General features: G+C 50.5%; 1 protein-coding gene across 1 annotated transcript in view; it reads left to right on the top strand.

Moving 5' to 3' along the window:
• SS18L1 (synovial sarcoma translocation gene on chromosome 18-like 1) overlaps positions 1–13,725 on the top strand; it is a 58,489-nt gene that overhangs the window by 10,501 nt on the left and 34,263 nt on the right. Inside the window, exons 2-4 of the mRNA XM_015406140.1 lie at positions 8,050–8,126; positions 11,116–11,200; positions 12,826–12,970. Coding sequence (XP_015261626.1) covers positions 8,050–8,126; positions 11,116–11,200; positions 12,826–12,970 — 307 coding nt within the window. The remainder of the gene's footprint in view (positions 1–8,049; positions 8,127–11,115; positions 11,201–12,825; positions 12,971–13,725) is intronic.

Raw genomic sequence — 13,725 nt, 5'->3', positions numbered from 1 at the left:
TTCCCAAGCCCCGCCCTCCCCAGGCTCCACCCCCCAAAAATCTCCAGGTATTTCCTAACCCAAAGCTGGCAACCGTATTCTTGACCATTAGCTTCATAGGATCCATCGAGAACCATGTTTGCTTCTTCTCTGCACAGCTTCCTCTGTGTACTCCCAGTTTTAGTTCTCTTACAACATAAGGACATAAGAGAAGCCAATGTTGGATCAGGCCAATGGCCCATCCAGTCCAACACTCTGGGTCACACAGGGGCCAAAAATACCAGGTGCCCTCAGGAGGTCCAGTAGTGGGGACATACTAGAATATGATGGACTAGAACAGAGTTCTCCAATGTGGTGATCGTGGGTGACGGTTCCTGCAGCCCACCAAGTGTTCTTAGAAAGTGGGCTGGGCCAGGGGAGGCCTTTAGCCAGCAGGGGTTCTGATTGGCCACTGGAGATCCGATTGCCTGTGCAGATTTTTAAGAAGTTGCTTCGGCAGCAGCTGTATGTATGCAAGAAATTATTTTGAACACTGTGATCATTTTAAAAGGTGTCCTGTTAAACAGCGCTTTTGCTGAAATGTTGAAGAATTCCTTTTAGAGTTACGCATGCCAATTTGGGGTTGTGCCCACCATCCAGCGTGAGAACTGCAAAGGTGCCCTCAGGCCTAAAAAGATTGGGGACCAATGCTCCCTCTCTCTAAGCTGTGGAGCCTTGTGAGCAAAAATCCTACTTTGTGAGCCCCTGGCATTAAAGCTGTGAGCGAGTGGTTTGGCTGCTGCATAAATTAGGTTGCTCTGGAGCCATCCTCTTCCTGAGCTAAGACAAAAATGTGTGAGCTGGAGGCTGAAAAACTGTGAGCTAGCTCACACTGACTCAGCTTAGAGGGAACACTGTTGGGGACCCCTGTACTAGACTCTTGTGAATTGGCTTTCAGGGGAGGGGTTGCGGCTCAGACCAATGCCCCCTCCAAGCTGTGGAGTCCTGTGCGCAAAAATTCTACCTTGTGAGCTACTGGCATTAAAGTTGAGAGTGAGCAACTCGGCTACTACATAAATTAGGTTGCTCTGGAGCCATCCTTCCTGAGCTAAGACAAAAATCTGTGAGCCGGAGGCTGAAAATCTGTGAGCTAGAGGGAACTCAGCTTAGAGGGAACACTGGCTCAGAGGTAGGGATGCCAGCCTCCAGGTGGGGCCTGGGGACCCTCAGGAATTACAGCTCATCTCCATACTTCAGAGATTGGTTCCCCTGGAGAAAATGGATGTCTTGGAGGGGTGGCCTCTATGCCATTGTACCCCACTGAGATCTCTTTCCTCCCTAGGTTCTACCCCCAAATCTCCAGGAGTTTCCCAACCTGGATCTGGCAACCTTCCCCCCCCCCATCCCCACCAGCGGCCAGGAGGGACCTGGCAACCTTACTCAGTGAAAAACGTATCTGCTTTCCATGCAAAGGTCCCCAGGTTCTATCTCCCTTACGGTTGCCTACGCTGGGTGGGGGAATTGCTGAAGGTTTGGGGGCGGAGCCTGAGGGCGGGTATGTGATGCCATAGAGTCCGCACCCCAGAGCAGCCAGGGGAACTGAACTCTATGGTCTGGAGCAATGCTCCCTCAAAGCTGTGGAGTCTGGTGAGCAAAAATTCTTCCTTGTGAGCTACTGGCATTAAAGTTGTGAGTGAGCGATTTGGCTACTGCGTAAATTAGTTTCCTCTGGGGGCATCCTTCCTGAGCGAAGACAAAAATGTGCGAGCCGGAGGCTAAAAAAACTGAGCTAGCTCACACTGACTCAGCTTAGAGGGAACACTGCTCTGGAGAGCAGCTGTAATTCGGGGAGATCTCCAGGCCCCGCTGGGGTTTCCGTTCCCCAGGTCCAGGTGGGGAATCCCCCGGTTTTGGGGGCTTCTGCTTGCCACTGGCCGGCTGGCTAGCAGGGGAAACCCCACCCACAAGCAGCAATGCCCCGACAACATGACATCCACGACACGCTGATGTCATGCGGAAGTGACGTTATCACGTCAGGGACGTTGTGTGATGATGCTCTGGTTTTTTGGGGAAACTCTATGGTCTGACCCCGATTTTACCATAGAGTTTTGCCCAGAACCCAGAGACTCACCCCTGATGCCGCTGATGCAATGATGTCACTTCTGGGTGACGTCAGCGTGTTGGGGACATCCCCACCCACTCCCAGAACACCTCCCAGATCCCCATACTGGCAAGACAAGGGGACCTGGCAACCCTAGACTCTAGGTTGCCAACCTCCAGGTGGTGACTGGAGTTCCCCTGGGATTACAGCTGATCTCCAGGGGACAGAGATCAGTTCCCTTGGAGTAAATAGGCCACATTGGAAGGTGCACTTTATGGCAGGGGTGGCCAAACTGCGGCTTGGGAGCCACACGCGGCTCTTTCACACATATACACAGGGCAGCTGGGGAAGCAAAGAGGAGCCATGTTTTCTCTCTCCATCCTCTCCCTCCCTCCCATCTATTTCCTTCCTTCCTGCCTGCCTGCCTGCCTGCCTTCCTGCCTTCCTGCCTTCCTTCCATCTCTCTCTCCCCCTCTCTCTGACAAATAAATATCATTAGCAAACAAGTATCATTGGACAAATAAATATCGTCTTCAGTATCTGTTTTTACCCCCTTTTGTTTTCATTTTTGACAGTCTCATTTAATATTAATAAAAAGCAATTGTGCATATTTTTAATAAAAACGTGTGTGATATCTTTTCGCGTCTTGGGGCTCTCAAACACCTGACGTTTATTCTGTGTGGTCCTTACATTGAGCAAGTTTGGCCACCCCTGCTCTATGGCATTATACCCCATGGATGCCCCTCCCATCCCGAAACCCCGCCCTCCCCAGGCTCCACCCCTCAAATTCTCCAGGTATAAAATCTGCAGCTGTGTAATTCTGAATCTCAAAAAAAGAAAAAAAGCCAGAAAACAATTGGGGTTTTTTCCCCCCTGCATTCCTAGACATTACTTAAATAAAAATATCCTGTCTCTGTTGCCTTCGGTTTCCTTTGCATTCCCCCCCTTTGCCCTTCCAGCAGCAGTACCTGGAAACAGCAAGTCTTTTTCTAGAATATGGCCTGAGGCAGAGATCTTTCAATCATAGCTTCTGAGTTGCTCCTAAGCGTCATTTCACCGAAGCACAGTTCGGCAAAATCTTTCTTCTCGGGGGCGGGGATTTCTCCGAGGAGGCATGGACGCATGGAGGATGTAATGCTCCTTTGGACTGCAGCATCGGTATCGTCATCCACGCAGATTTCAAGCTGTTCTCCATATGGCTGTTCCTCCGGCCGCTACCCCCAGCATGCTTAACGCGGAGAAGTGTCTCTGTAGCAAGAAGACCGATCTTTGCAGCGCCTACTTGTCGCAAGGCACAGCTGGCCCTTCTGGCACAGAATTCTAGAGGGATGCGTACTTGCGCACGTCTCCCGTTTTTCCCGATGGCAGAGCTGATATTCTTTTGCTTGTCAACCGGGCAACAAAGCATAGGGCTGCCTGTTCAGGATTGGGAAGTACCTGGAGATTTGCAGGGGCAGAGCCTGGAGATTTGGAGAGCCAGTTTGGTGTCGTGGTTAGGCGCGCGGACTCTGATCTGGAAGAACCGGGCTCGATTCCCCATGCCTCCCCGTGCAGCTGCTGGTGTGACCTTGGGCCAGTCACAAGTTCTCTCAGAGCTGTTCTCTCAACGGCAGTTCGAGAGAGAGAGAGAGCTCTCTCAGCCTCGCCTACCTCACAGGGTGTCTGTTGTGGGGCGGGGAAGGGAAAGGAGTTTGTAAGCCGCTCTGAGACTTCTTTGGGTAGTGAAGGGCAGGGTATAAATCCAATCTCCTCCTCCTCCTCCTCCTCCTCCTCCTTGGGTTTAGGGAGGGGCAGGTCCTGGGCGGGGTACAAGGCCATATAGTCCACCAGAGCAGCCCTTTTCTCCAGAGGAACTGATCTCTGTTGCCTGGAGATCAGTTGTAATTTTGGGAGATCTCCAGGCCCCACCTGGAGGTTCGCACCTAAGGGTGCCGGCCTCCAGGTGGGACCTGGGGATCTCCCAGACTTAGAGTACATCTCCAAACTACAGAGGTCAGTTCCTCTGGAGAAAGTGGATGCTTTCGAGGGTGGGCTCTGTGCCATCGTACCCTACTGAGGTTTCTGTCCTTCCCACGCTCCATCCCCAAAACTCCAGGATTTCCCCAGCCTGGATCTGGCAAACCTCTACCCCCCCCCATCCTCTGCTGGTGGCTGGGGGGGCAGGGGAACCCGGCCGGGCAGCCCTATTAGCAGCACAGAGACAAGGAAAAGTTCTGTGGCCAGTCTGGTGTAGCGGTGAAAGCGTCAGACTAGGATCTGGGAGGCCCAGGTTCGAGTCCTCCCTGTGCCATGGAAGCTTGCCGGGTGACCTTGGGCCAGTCACACGATCTCATCCTAACCTACCTCACAGGGCGGTTGTCAGGATAAAGGAGAGGAGAACAATGTGACAACCTACCTCACAGGGCGGTTGTGAGGATAGAGCAGAGGAGAGGAGAACAATGTGAGCTGTTTCAGGTCCCCATCGGGGAGAAAGTCAGGGCATAAATAAATGAAGAAGAGTTGGTTTTATATCCTGCTCTTCACTACCCAAAGTTGTCTCAGAGCAGCTTACAATCTCCTCCCCTTCCTCTCCTCTCTCCACAACAGGCACCTTGTGAGGTAGGTGGGGCTGAGAGAGCTCTGAGAGAACTGTGACTGACCCAAGGTCACCCAGCAGGCTTCATGTGGAGGAGTGAGGTAACAAACCCTGTTCTCCAGATTAGAAGAAGAAGAAGAAGAGGAAGAGGAGGAGATTGGATTTATACCCCGCCCTTCACTTGGAGTCTCAGGAGTCTCAGAGCGGCTTACAAACTCCTTTCCCTTCCCCTCCCCACAACAGACACCCTGTGAGGTGGGTGAGGCTGAGAGAACTCTGATACAAACTGCTCTTTTTCAAGGACAGCTGTGCCAGAGCTTGTGACTGACCCAAGGTCACATCAGCAGGTGCAAGTGGAGGAGTGGGGACTCAAACCCGGTTCTCGCAGATTAGAGTCCACACACTTAACCACTACACCAAACTGGCTCTCAATAATTCAATAATCAGTCCTCAGTGGTTCCCTTTCTGGAGCATCAGGTCAGTCTCTCAGATCTCCCAATCTCTTACCCCTCTTCCACCCTGAAAAGATACTCCCTCGAAAGCCCTGACAAATAGGCAGGCCTTGCAGCGCCTTCTGGAGATCTCCAAGGAGTGGCTCTTCAGCAATCCTGTTCCACAAAGCCGGAGCCATGACGGAAAAGGCCCTGCCTCTGGTCCATGCCAACTGGGCCACCCAAAGTGGCGGGATAGCCAACGAATGACTGTCTGATGACTGCAGTTGGCACACAGGGACACATGGGAGGAGCTGGTCTTTCAAATGAACGAATGACTGCCGTTCAATCATGTCACGAGTTGTGGTGCTGTTGTGCTAAGCACAAAGTTGCATGAGGGGCAAAATGTGGGTTGCACACTCTGGGTTCAGAAATACCTGGAGGTTTGTGGGTGGAGCCTGGGAGAGTGATTTAGGGAGGGGAGGGACCTTGGTAGGGTATAATGCCATGGACTCCCCCTTCCAAAGCGGCCGTTTGCGCAGAGAAGTGGGGAAACGTTTTAATTAATTGGCGAATTTTGTAGCCTGCAGATCGATTGCAATTGCGGGAGAGCTCCAGTCCCCACCTGGAGATTGGCAGCCTGAAGCACAGCCAGCACTCCAATCGTAATATTGGCTAGCTTGACCTACATTGATAAGGGCCCTATGGGGGGGGGAGGAGAGTGTGCAGATGTGATCTGCACCCTGCACAGAACTTTGCGACATGGAGCCTCTCCCTCCACAGAACCTTCACCTGCTCAGAAGCCCATGCCACATACTTTCCGCACACAGAATGCTCCGGGCTCGGTCCTTTTCATCTTCCGCTGCAAAGGACTGAGAAAGACCTTTGCTGAGACCGGCTGCCAGGTGAAATACTGGGCTAGATGGACCAACCACCAGTTTTGAGAGCCAGCGTGGTGGAGAGTGGTTATAGCAGGCCTTTAGCTACAATGGGGCCTCCTGGGGCCTGCCCCCCTGACTTCTTCCTAGGGCCCCACGACTTTTGGGGAGGAGTCAGGGGAGGCTGTGCGCACCTGCACTCCAAGCTGCGAATTCATGGCTCGGAGTGCAGGCGCGCACGGCTCTCCTGGCTTTCCCCTCAAAGCATTTAAAGGGACCCTTTAAATGCTTGGGGGGGGCAGCGTGTGGGGGTTGCGTCCGAATTTCGCTACCCCCTGACTTTTTAAAAGGCCCCCCAAACTAAAAAATCCTGGCTACGGGCCTGGGTTATAGGGCTGCCAGCTATGGGTTGGGAAATACATGATTTTGGAGGTGGAGCCTGGGGAGGGCGGGGTTTGGGGAGGGGCGGGACCCCAGTAGGGTATAATGCCATAGAGTCTGCCCTCCAAAGCGGCCATTTTCTCCGGGGAAACTCGTCTCTCTAATCCGGTGATCAGTCGTAAATCCGGGAGATCTCCAGGCACCACTAGGAGCTTGGCAACCCTACCCGTGGCCCATCTGTTCTAGCATATTGTTCCACACAGTGGCCAACTGGATGCCCAAAAAGCCTACAAGCAGGGCATGGAGATCAAGGCTTCCCCCATTGCTGTCCCCCGGCATTAATCTGGGAGAACTGGGTTTGATTCTCCACTCCTTCACTTGCAACTGCTGGATGACCTTGGGCAAGCCGTAGTTCTGATAAGAGCTGTCCTTGAAAAAAGAGCAGTTTCTGTCAGAGCTCTCTCAGCCCCGCCTACCTCACAGGGTGTCTGTTGTGGGGAGGGGAAGGGAAAGGAGATTGTAAGCCGCTCTGAGACACCTTTGGGTAGTGAAGGGCGGGGTATAAATCCAATCTCTTCTTCTTCTCTTCTTCATTGTTATTCACAGGTACGCTGCCTCTGAACACAGAGGTTCCATTGAGCCATTGTGGCTCATATCCACCAATGGACCTCTCTTCTATGAGTGCATCCAAATCCCTTTCAAAGCCAATTAACCTAGTGCCCATCCTGTGGCAGTGAGTTCCGCAAGTTAATATTGTACTCTGCAAAGGATTCCTTTCGCTCGGCGTGAATCTTCTGCCCACCGAATCCATAGTGGGCCTGCGTATTCTATTATCAAGGAAGAGGGAGAAAAAGTTTCCTCTGTCCGCTTTTCCACCCCATTCATAATTGTATAAACCTCTATCATACCCCCCCTTTAGTCTTATTTTCTTTTGATGAGGGAAAAAACGCCCCACAGCCAGTGTTCCCTTTAAGCTGAGTTAGTGTGAGCTAGCTCACAGTTTTTTAGCCTCCAGCTCACACATTTCTGTCTTAGCTCAGGTAGGGTGGCTCCAGAGCAAACTAATCTTATGCAGCAGCCAAATCGCTCGCTCACTCACAACTTTAGTGCCAGTAGCTCACAAAGTAGAATTTTTGCTCACAAGACTCCACAGCTTAGAGGGAGCGTTGCCCACAACCAAACTCCTTAGGGAATAAAATTATTCAGGAGAGTGTTCTGCACCCCTGGTGGAGGCATCGCTTTAGGGCATGATTTAATTATGAGATCACTTCTTCCACTGACTAATTCCATTTACGTGTTCATTCGGGGCAGGGGGGGGGAGTGGCGCATGGCTCAGTGGTAGAGCCTCTGCTTGGCGTAGCACAGGAGGTCCCAGGTTCAGTCCCCGGCCTCTCCAGTTAAAAGGATCTGGCAGGAAGTGACGCGAAAGACCGGAGACCCTGGAGACCAGCTGCAGCCTGAGGAGAAGATCCTGACCTTGACAGACGGATGCTCTCATCCAGTTTAAGTCAGCTTCACGTGTTCACCATTCCCGAGCATTTTAACAGCGATTGATACACATGCGTAAAGATCATGTGGGAAACAAAGACTGCAGAAAGTTTTGCATAATAAAAGGATAAAAACCTCCATGTTTTTGTTTTGATCTTTTTTCTTTCTTTGATCTTTTTTCTTTGATCTTTTTTATTTCTTTGATCTTTCTTTCTTTCTCTCTCCCCTTTCATGCAGATGTTGGATGAGAACCACCACCTAATACAGTGTATTATGGACTATCAGAGCAAGGGCAAAACAGCAGAATGTACTCAGTGAGTATTTAATGCTTGTTGAACCGCTATTTGGGCTGCTGCTTCTTTGGTGGCCATCAGCCAGGAGTGGCCAGGAGGATCCTCTTATTTTGAGGACTCCTGAATCCCTTCCTCTTTTTCAGGGTTGATTTCGTAGGAAAAGAGGTGCAGGAGCTCATTAGCATAACTTATTTGCATATGCCACTCCCCCTGACATCACCGGAAGTGTGTCAGAAGGCAACACCCACCGCTCAGGCTCCACTGGACTGTTTTGGATTGCTAGCTATTGGGGGGGGGCATGCAGATCTGTCCTCGCAGAGGAGGGAGAGCTTCTACCTAAAGGCAGGTGGGGGCGGAACGGGAACTCTGCAACTTACCTAGCTGCTTCTTGCTCCTTGTGGCCTGACTGAGGGCTGCTGGGAGCAGGGGGCAGGGCTTGTTGCATGTGCCCGCCCCCTGGGCTCCTTGCTGCCGGAGCTCTGCTTCTGTGCGCTCCCGCAGGACATGACCCCTGCTCTTTTTAAAGGTGGAATCCTCAAGCTGCTGATTTTGGAGTAAACCTTTCGGAGAAAGTGCATTTCATCCCCAGCCGGGTTCTGGAGGAACATCACCTAAGTTTTATTTATTTTTAAAAACAGGGAACTGGTCACTTCAAGGATGCACATTCTATTAGCCCTATTACACTATCCCTGTTGTCAGTGAATAACCCCACAATCTGTGTACCCTTGGTTTCTTGTTTTTGGGATGGAGCCTGGGGAAGGCAGGGTTTGGGGACACACATTCAGATCCCCACTCCACCCTGAGGCTCAACTGAATGACCTTGGCCAGTCATTTTCTCTCAGTCCAACCTACCTCACAGGGTTGTTGTGATACTAACATGTGGAGGAGAGAAACCTAGAGTGTCCTCAGAGGAGTGTAATGCCATATCGTCCACCCTCCAAAGTAGTCATTTTCTCTTGGCAGTCTGGAGAACAGTTGTAATTCCATGAGATCTCCAGCCCCCATCCGGAGGTTGAAGAAATCCAAAAACAACATCCGTGACAAAAAATAACGAAGAGTCAATAAAGATATGTTGCAAAATCATTTACTATAGTAATTCTGTAGAAAATGCTCTTCTATAATCGCTCACACGCTAACGAGTGCTGCGCAATACAAACAATTCGTTTCACAACATTTGCTTCATCTGAGCGTGTAGCAATCACAATTCTTATCAATTACTACTTATCAACTCTTGAAGGAAACATTCCATGTTGACTCTCTAATAACAGAACCCAACTTTATGTTTGGCTTCTAGAATCCAGCTAATACATTGTGAAGACCTTGGGTTCTGTTATTAGAGAGTCAACATGGAATGTTTCCTTCAAGAGTTGATAAGTAGTAATTGATAAGAATTGTGATTGCTACATGCTCAGATAAAGCAAATATTGTGAAACAAATTGTTTACATTGCGCAGCATTTGTTAGCAGGTGAGCGATTATAGAAGAGAATTTCCTACAGAATTACTACAGTAAATGATTTTGCGACATATCTTTATTGACTCTTTGTTATTTTTGTCACGGATGTTGTTTTTGGATTTCCACTTCCTCCCGTGATCTCGTATTTGTGGCTCCCACCTGGAGGTTGGCAACCATTAGCTATATTCACTTCAGCAGGCAGGGACACTGGCAGCCCCTCTGGAGAAAAAACCGACACATCTCGTCTTTGTTTTGGTTTTCAGCCACAGCGTAGCAGACAGTTTTCTTGCGCATCACTAACTTTAGCAATTAGACCTCCGTCTGTAGGCGAACAACACTGTTGGGGAGGGGCTGTGAAAGCAATTTCGATCGTTGAAACCGAGCAGGGATGGGAGGGCTCAGCGCATTCTCCCACTAGGCCCTAAGTGCAAATCTAGGCTCTGCTCAGTTGTTGTTTGGTTTTTCAAAACAGAGAGAACATTTGATGACAAATCTCCTGGAGCTGAAGCCGCATGTGCTCTATACCACTGCAGCCTGCAGGTGTAGGGCACGTACGGCAGATCGCTCATCCGTGGGATCCCCCTGCCCATAGAAACCTAGCTTATCAAGGAGAAAGAGGCCAGATCCCTTCTGCCTGCCATGTTCGTTTTCTGTCTGGAGGGTAGAGTTGCCAGCTCCAGGTGGAACCTGAGAGGGATTTCAATGGGGTATAATGCCATAGAACCCCCCTCTCTAAAGCAGCCATTTTCTCCGGGGGGAAACTGGTCTCTGTTAACTGGAGATCAGTTGTCATCCCAGGGGGTCTCCAGCCACTACCTGGAGGTTGGCAACCCTAGTGGATGAGTGTTTTTTGTTGGTTTTTGTTTTTGTTTTTTGTGAAGAAGTATTCAGTCGAAGGAGCTCAGCCTACAGTCTGAAGTGGTACAGCCCAGCAGCCCAGTTCCTTCTGAACCCGCACAAAAATTCAGCATCTGCATACAGAATACCAGTGGCAAGTTAAATTAGATATGAACTGATATCATGTGGAAGAGACAGAGAACTAATAAGAGTTATGAAAGGATGGAGAGCCAGTTTGGTGCAGTGGTTAAGAGCACGGACTCTGATCTGGAGGAACCGGGTTTGATTCCCCACTCCTCCACGTGCAGCTGCTTTTGTGACCTTGGGTCAGTCACGAGTTCTTTCAGAGCAATTCTCGAAAGAGCTCTCTCAGCCCCCACCTACCTCACAGGGTGTCTGTTGTTGGGAGGGGAAGGGAAGGGGATTGTCAGCAGTGTTCCCTCTAAGCTGAGTTAATGTGAGCTAGCTCACCGTTTTTGAGCCTCCGGTTCACACATTTTTGTCTTAGCTCAGGAAGGATGGCTCCAGAGCAAAGTAATTTTATGCAGTAGCCAAATCACTCGCTCACAACTTTAATGCCAGTAGCTCACAAGGAAGAATTTTTGCTCAGAAGACTCTATAGCTTAGAGGGAGCATTGAAGGGTGGAGTATAAATCCAATTTCTCCTCCTCCTCCTAGTTCATCTTTTCCAAACGTAAGTCATTTTCTCTTGCCTATAGATATCAACAAATCTTGCACAGAAACCTGGTTTACTTGGCAACGATAGCAGATTCGAACCAGAATATGCAGTCCCTGCTTCCAGCTGTAAGTACAACATGCCAAACATAATTTGATGAGTGTTCATGTGTTGGTTGAACAACTTTTGAGTCCAGTGGCACCGTTAAGACTCAAAATTCGTCCTGCTGCTTCAGACCAAACACGGCTGCCTACCTGCATGTATTGGTTGGTTGTTAAAGTGTGAGGTTAGGAATGGAGAGACACAAATCCAAATCCCCACTCCACCCTGAGGCTCAACTGAATGACCTTGGCCAGTCATTTTCTCTCAGTCTAACCTACCTCACAGGGTTGTTGTGATAGCGACATGGGGTGGAGAGAAACCTGTCAGCCACCCTGAGTTCCTTGGAGGAAGGGTGGGATAAAAATCAGATAACTGGGTGGCATTTAAAGATGCTAATAACTTTGAGCAAAAATCATTTCGTCAATATTTGTATGGGGGGGGGGGAATCCTTTTACTATCTATCCTTCCTCAGGCAGCACAGAAGATCATCTTCTATCTTTCATCCACACAGCTGTCCTGTGAGGTAGGTTAGGTTGAGAGACGCTGACTGGCCCACAGTCACCCAGTGGTATTCATGGCAGAACAGGGATTGGAACCTTTCCAGGCCTAGTCTAATCACTGCATCACACAGACTTGAGCAGGGCTTTTTTGTAGAAAAAGCCCAGCAGAAACTCATTAGCATAACAGGCCACACCCAACAGCAGAAACTCATTAGCATAACAGGCCACACCCAACAGCAGAAACTCATTAGCATAACAGGCCACACCCAACAGCAGAAACTCATTAGCATAATAGGCCACACCCCCATGCCTTCCCTTGGCTTGCCCAGGCACCACGTGGCTACGGGGAGCCTGAGCAAGCTGGCCCTTGGACAGGCCAGGGAAGTCACAGGGAAGCATTTAAATGCCAGCGTGGTGTACTTGTTAGTGTTTGGGCTAGGATCTGGGAAACCCAAGTTCGAATCCCCACTCTGCCAGAAACTTGCCCTGCGACCTTTGGGCCAGTCACCCTTTCTCAGCCTAACCTACCTCACTGGGTTGTTGTGAGGATAAAAAAGAGGAGAGGAGAGTGATGTAAACCGCTTTGGATCCCCGTTGGGGACAAAGGCAGGATATAAAGTAAACAAAGAAACAATAGGACCTAGAATGTTTCTGCCTGTTTTGCGAAATGCCTGGTTAAATTCTCGCAAAGCTCCCACCTGCGGGTAAAAACAACAACTGACTCGGGGCTTTGCTTGTACGTTTCTGCATCCCACAACAGAATCCCTTCTAGTTAAAATAGATTATAAAATGGCACGGCCACCTTTACCCACCGCTCTGGAGTGTGTACGCCTCCCCCTTTGTTCGACCTCGCCGTCTGATGTGATCTTTTGAATTCAAAACTCCGATTGCCCATTTTCTCCCAACCTGGGATTCTGCCGGCTCTACTTAGGTAAAAGAGGCGGTCGTATGCGCTACGTTACCAGAGCTCTTGATTCGCCGGCAACCGCCAACTGGAACTTGTGAGCGGATTCGTTCTGATTCACACCTGAATAAAGAACGATCACAACAACAGCCGGAATTCTGCCCTTTCCCCAAATACACAAAAACCCGGCCTGTCCCCACTCAAAAAACCCTCTCACTGAAAATGCCTTCTTGTTTCCCATCTGCAGCCGCCGACGCAAAACATGAACCTGGGCCCCGGAGGAATGACTCAGAGCGCATCCAACCCGTCTCTCCATTCACAGAGCAACCTTAGCGATGCCATCGGCACGGGCCTTCCTCCGTCCTCCCTCATGCAGAGTCAGATTAGCAATGGTGAGCTTTCCACGGTTGCCTGGCAACAGCAGCATCGCAAAAAAACACACACGCTGCTGCCTCGGAAGCCATGTTTTATGGCTGTTTATGGGGCCCCTCGGGCCTGTGGAAAACCTCGCGGGCGGGGAGGAGGTTCAACATGCACAGATTCGTTCCCGTCGGTGTAGCGGCTGCTTGAATCCCGCCAGGGAGTGGCATCTCTGGGAAGCAGGGTTGCCAACGTACAGGTGGCACCTGGAGGTCTTCTGCTATTACAGTTGATCTCTGTTCCAGCAAAATCAGTTCCCCTGGACAAAATGGCTGCTTCGGAGAGTGGACTCTATGGCATTATACCTGCTGAGGTCCCTCCCCTCCCCAGGCTCCACCCCCAAAATCTACAGGTATTCCCCAACCTAGGCCTGGCAACTCTCTTAGGAGAGGTTGATTATAAGGTTGCCAACTCCTGGAGATTTGGGGGTGGAGCCGAGAATGGAGAACGAACCCCAACAGGGTATACTACCAGATCTGTTTCAAAGTGCTGGTACTCACCTTTAAAGCCCTATACGGCCAGGGGCCAGCATACCTTTGGACCCCCTCTCCCTATATGAGCCCCGGAGGGCACTGAGGTCCACAAATCAATACTTTTTGGTAGTCCCCGGACCCAGGGACGTCTAACTTGCCTCAACTAGGGCTAGGGCTGCCAAATCCCCCCGGGGGGGGGCTGATTTCCCCCCGCTTTGGAGGTCCGATTTCCGCCCCCGCGGAATCGGCCCCCG

Source organism: Gekko japonicus, unplaced genomic scaffold, assembly GCF_001447785.1.
Source record: "Gekko japonicus isolate JY-2015 unplaced genomic scaffold, Gekko_japonicus_V1.1 scaffold946, whole genome shotgun sequence".
In the NCBI taxonomy this organism is placed as follows: Eukaryota; Metazoa; Chordata; class Lepidosauria; order Squamata; family Gekkonidae; genus Gekko; species Gekko japonicus.
Note: the sequence above shows the minus strand (reverse complement) of the source record. Positions and strands in the feature narration are given on the sequence as shown.